Raw genomic sequence first — 6,000 nt, forward strand, 5'->3', positions numbered from 1 at the left:
GGGCAGATTGTTCTAACACCTGGATACAATTTCCTCAAAGTCAGACAGGGTCTGTTCTTACACAGTGTAAGCAAGGCTGCAGTTGGCTCTGCAAGGAAGCAAATACAGAATGACAGGAAGGTAAACTGAAGTTCTTTATCTTTTTCTAGGCACACCTGTACCTGTATTCAAACAGGGMGTGGAAGGTGACACCATATAACAAAGTCTGGTTGATAACATTTTTCTGCCTAATTTCACCAGCCCTSCTCACCGGTAATAAGTAACTTCCTGTTAGTTTTTCAGTCCTCTTAAGTCAAATACCTGGCAGTTATCTGCCAGGAMATTTACAATTGTGGTTGCTCTTAAATCTGTTGTCACTCTCAATTTGATTAATTTTCTTACAGGAAAAGGACACAGCTCTGGAGATCAGCACATGATTATGGTTTTCACCAGTGGCCTAAAGCATAGTAGAGATTAGCCAGGAGTCAAAAAGTTTTGCAGCAGAAATCTTCTTTCCATGAATAAAGGTCACCACTGCAGCAATTAAGTACACATGGAACATGTTTGAACAGTGAAACAGAACCACTTTTCCAATAACAGGAGGACCTGCTCCATGATAAGAAGGATGATAAACCTTTTATTTTCACACAGCATAGGAAACTGACAGTACAGCCCATTTGTTCATTCAGCTCTGTGTTGCCACAATGAGACCTTGACTAAGGCCACTGAAAGCTCCGGTTTCTTCATAAACATATTTTCAAATTTTACTTTGCACTCTGCGGCTGTGAGATGGCTTAGACACTTCACTTCAGCTCACTTTGCCAATCAGGAGTACAGGACACACTTATCCAGCTCAGGAAATGCTGGTTTTTTTTTCACAAGTGCACTGAAGTGATAAACTTCAGAGCAGCCCACACTGGGAATCAGTCATTCTTAAATTAAAACAGGCTTGTTCAGCTGTAGTACTTGCACTCCAGTCCTTAGATGCCAATTGTTTTACACTATCCTTACAAAAACAAGCTTTTCAAAGTTTCCTTTTCCAYCAGCTGAGTGCCTGGCAAACACAGCAACCTCCAAGAGGTGTGCGAGGATCCAGGCCCTGGACAGGAGCAGCAGCAAGGTCCAGGACACAACCAGCCTACCTGCCCAAGGAATCTGCTTATGAATTATAGCAAACTGGGTGTTCTGTTTGCCTCTGGCTGGCAGAGGTTTTTCCTCTCCATCTTCCCAAGCCCTTCTCTTCTCTCCCCAGCCTTGGCAGCACTGAGCCTGTTGTTTAACAAGCATCCTTTTCCCTCTTAGCTTTTACCATGGCACTGAAAAACGCTGACAATGTCACAGGGGGTGACAGAGTGGCAAAGCCCATCCCTTCCTGAGCTGAGGAGGACACGAGCAGCATTGCTCCCCACTCAGATCATCACCAGGGCTGCACTGTCAGCAATGCTGGTTGCAAACTTTAATCTCAATCGCACTAAAGCCAAAGTTTATCAGCCCAAACTTTCCAACAGCAGCATCCTCCCAAGCCATTTCCAAGCCTGCAGTTGGTTTCTCAGAGCCAAGGAAACAGCAGGAGGGTGTACCCCACMTCGCTCCAGCCGGCCGGCAGCAGAGGGCACCACACAATCACCGATGTGATTTATACACTTCCATCACGCTCCCGAGTTAATTTATAGAGCACAAATTACTGCTACAACAAGCTACAGGGCGACTCCATAAAGCATTCATCATATCAGATAAAAAAAGCCCTGCCACCAAAGGCAGCTAATTTGCCACGGTGCTTTTAGCCAGCGACTCAAAGAAAACCATCCAAGCTCAGCATCTCTGCGAGCTCAAATGCCACGTTCCCAGAACAGCAGGTTTCACACAGAGTGCGGATCTCCAGCCTGACCACAGAGGTGCAGAGCAGSAGCTCTGCAGAGCACTGGAAGCCACGTAAATACTGGTATTAGCCAGAGCATAAACCAGCCCAGAGTCCCACTCATCCACGGGTAACACACTGCAAAGCTACATCCACATCAATTAAACATTTCGGCTGAGGATGCTCAGCAGCCTCCGAGGCAGACAGCACAGATCCAAGAGACAAAAGGAATAGCTGCATTCCTTTCGCTTCTTCCTACCCCCACACCCACAGATCGTATGGTTTTACTTATTGAATAGTTGTGAGAAAAAAAAAAAACCAAAAAGATGAATCTACAGAAAAGTCAATCTGCATTCCACGAGCATGCCGAGACACACATAGTGGTGAGCAAACAGTACAGTCATGAAGTCTGAGSAGCTTCTAAGCTGTCAGCAGAAATACTTCAGTGCCACGACGCCACCATCCCCATTAAAGCCAAACCTGTTACACACCCCAGGAAAAAAAGGACTTCCCAGATCATCTCSTCTGCTGAGCCACTGTGTTCAGTGACACAGGCCACTTCTGAGCACACAGCAGTTAAGTGAGGACTAACTCAAAGCTTCAGCTTTTCTACTGAGATCTGCAGCACGACCTTGAGGCCAAGACCTTGATGACTTCTCTCCATCTCTCCTCTGTGGAGCAAGAAGCACCCACAGAGCTGCAAAAGAACAAACCCAAAGGCAGAAGGAAAGAGCACAGACCTCACCCTCTTTATTAAAGCAATACACTATTTTCAGCCACCATAATGTTTCCCCTGAACATGTAAATACAGAAGCAATTAGCTGCCTAGGCACTTCCACAGAAACCGTTTCGAGTAATTTTTTCCTAGAATACATTTACGTGGTTTCTGATTGCTTAATTTTCTGACACATTTGTTTCAGGCACTAGAAAGATTAAATAAGGCCAAATCACCTTACTGAGATATATTGCCATGTTACTGAAGGTAACATGCAGCACAGACAGACAACAAAAACTCCTAGGCAGCTTTAAACTTCAAAATTTTAGCATCACAACTCAGTGTTCTAGGAATTGTTTTAGAGCTTTAATTCAGCTGTTTCTTAAAACCATTTCTCCCKTTTTGCTGTTCCTCTGAGGAAGAAAACTACTCACTGAAACAGCAGACACCATTTAAAGAGAAGGAATGAGCCTGGACAGAGATTTCATTGAAAAGCTCAGTTCTGTAATACAYASGAAATGTCCTCAATTCAAAGATTASCCTGCACMAAAAAAAAGCAAATTAAAGCCAGAAACAGAAGAAAATCTTTCCTGACTGCTSTGAATATATTTTTTCACTATATTCTGTCCTATCATCTGGAGTTTTTATACTAATAAGTCAGCCCTTCCAAATGGCTTCAGGAACAAGCAGACAAACAACATATTCATTTACAAGCTGGAAGTTGATTAGTAAGTACAAAACCCATGAATGCTTGTTGAGACCAAGGAAAAGAGACTGGAACCATTGATTGTGAGGATGCCCACAAAACTCTCTGCAGTCAGCTGGCAAATACCTCTATGACAACAGTAAAACAAACCCACACARCTAAACAGAAAAACAAAATCACATTTGAGTTGTTTTTATTCTGCTACATCTGAAATTATTTTTACCAAGACAGCCTGTTGTCCTTTAGGGTATGTTTTCCCTTGCTCAGTATAACTGGAGCTATTATTTCAGGGCCAGATCATAAAAAAAAAAGGCCTATGACACAAATATATCTTCACTCACAGACCCCCTGCAGCCCATAACTCCAYGTTAATTACACTGGAAGATGAAGCCTTCAGCCTAAAACCCAGCAACTCTGATTTACACAAGTGCAGAGAGGTTTTATTGCGAATTCACCCGCGAGCCGCACAGGCGTTTCCTGCCCAGCTCCACACACCATCAAAACAAAAGCAGATCTCAATTCACTGACAGCTGCCATACTTTACAGAGACATAAAGAAAAATGGAGGAGGCATTGTGTACCACACGGGCAGCTCAGGATATCTGAACACCGAGAATGCTGCAAGGACACAAAATTCAGCAGAGTGGTACTGCCAGCCTTAYACCAACCCAAAGCTCASAGCACAAGGACAATTTTGGAAGACYAAAACCATAAAAGTCWACTYGTCAYTCTGAAGCCTCCTAAGAATAATTGCCAACTTTCTCCTCTTTACCACTGGAGAATTTATAATTTTACAAAGGTCTTCATTTCGCCCTAACACCACAGCACGTGAAGCTATGCAGCAGGACTTGATTTTTACCAGTCATGCAAAAGAGATTTCCTGCATCCCACAGAAATACAAGCATAAGGCAGTAACATCAGGAACTCCAGGCTCAGAAYGATCACTGTGCGATCACGTCAAAAGGACTTCTGTGCAGGTTTGAGGATCTGCTACAAATTTATGTTTTATGACAGGCAACAGCTGATCCCTTTCCCCACCAGCATGGGACACGAGCCTGGTTATATCCAGATTTTAAAAAAAGCTTGCATTTGAAAAAGCGTTTCTTGTGGGAAAGAAGAGCCCAGTCCCAGTTTGACTACAGCTCTTTGAGAGCCTTCTCTCCCTCAGAGCAGAAATTGTCACAGCAGGTYTCTCCACCTTTACGGCGCAGTTACAGCAGGAAGTCTCCAAGGAGGGAAAGAWTTAGACAACTAAGAGTTTTAAGTGGTTTTGAACAAGCAGAGCCTTTTAGAGTGGCAGCTGAACTGATAGTTACAACAATGACATCTCAAGCTTTCAAGTCCCAATCATTCTTAATGGCACAAAGCTAAACCCAGAAGGGGACAAAGCAATTACGCAGCCAAAAGTAAGTGCAGCTACACCGTGCTTCCAACCGCCTAATTTGGGTGATCCAGCCTYCCTGACTCACACACTACACAGACAGGTTTGGCTTTAAAATTTACTACTACACCAGTGGGACAAGAAAGGAACGCAGTCATGTGTTGCAACATCCTCAGGCCACGTATCCAGCGGGCATCCTCTGCCTCTCAGCAAGAGTTACCCGCTTCTSTTTTCCCAAAAGAGCATCCCTACACTGACATAATCCTCCAGCTCCACCCGGCACTCTCTGCCAGCCCTCGCCCTAAGCTCTGCGGGRACTCAGAGTAACAGGTGATGTTTGCTTCCCACACCTTCCCAAGGCAGGTAAAGACAAATGGCACGGAGGCACACCCTTGGGAAACGGAACCGCGTTCTTTTCTGCGCACGGATGGGATAAGCTCCCTTTCCTCACTCCTTGGCGCAAGAGGCAAASACCTGGCTTTATTCCCTTACCAASCTAAGCCAAAAAAAGGGGAGCAGASCCTCCCGTCCCCGCACCCGTGAATTGCCAAGAAAGTACTGGCGCTCCCSCTCCAACCCAGGCACAGGATACGTAGAACAGCTCCTTCCTGGGGGAACACAGGAGCCCACCGCGGCTTCCCTCCCTTGCCCCCTCCTCTTTTGGGGATGTCCGGCTCTCCTGGCCCCGCTCCCGTGCCGAGCTCCCCTATGTGATGGGGAGGGGTCGCGCCCAGCCCCGTGAGCCGGCAGCTCCCACGGGAGCCCCCCGACCGTCACCCAGCGCCCCCCCTGCACCCCCGGGGCCGCTCAGCCCCCCGAGCCCCGCCACTCACCGGCGCCTCGCCGCCCGCTGCCCCCGCGGCGGCCGCCCCGTCCCCTCCGGCCGCGCCGCCGCCCTCCAGCTGCCGCTCGCGGTACAGGGACCAGAGCCCCACGTTGGGCAAAAAGACCAGGGCGGCCAGCGCCAGCCCCACCGCCTGCAGCAGCCGCTTCTGCTTCCGCCGCATCGGAGCGGCTGCCGGGAGCGGGCAGAGGAGCGGGATGGGGATGAGGAGCCGCGGGTGAGGAGGGAGCGCGGTCCGGCCGCCCCCRCCGCGCTCCCGGAGCGCAACTTTCGCCCGCGCTCGGCGGCGGCGCCGGGCGGCAACTCCGGCACTTCCGCTCCGCTCCGCGCGGGGGCGGGGCCAGCSAGACCACGCCCACCGCCCGGGGAGGCCCCGCCCCCGCGCCGAGCCCCGCCTCCTCCCCGCTAATCACCCTCCGCTAATGACCCTCCGCTGATGACTCCCCGCTAATTGCTCCCTGCTAATGACTCCCCGCTAATGACTCCCTGAGAACGGCGCTCCGAGGGTGCCGCGGCAC

At 48.8% G+C, this 6,000-nt stretch overlaps 1 protein-coding gene across 1 annotated transcript in view; it reads right to left on the bottom strand.

Moving 5' to 3' along the window:
* The window catches only part of GALNT10 (polypeptide N-acetylgalactosaminyltransferase 10), a 72,898-nt gene extending 67,100 nt beyond the window's left edge, over positions 1-5,798 (bottom strand). The window contains exon 1 of the mRNA XM_057380917.1: positions 5,472-5,798. Within this exon, the coding sequence (XP_057236900.1) occupies positions 5,472-5,645 (174 nt within the window). The 5' untranslated portion in view covers positions 5,646-5,798. The remainder of the gene's footprint in view (positions 1-5,471) is intronic.
* Positions 5,799-6,000: the final 202 nt, after the last annotated feature.

This window comes from Malurus melanocephalus, unplaced genomic scaffold, assembly GCF_030028575.1.
Source record: "Malurus melanocephalus ecotype Western Australia unplaced genomic scaffold, MMel_1.1 scaffold_482, whole genome shotgun sequence".
Lineage (NCBI taxonomy): Eukaryota > Metazoa > Chordata > Aves > Passeriformes > Maluridae > Malurus > Malurus melanocephalus.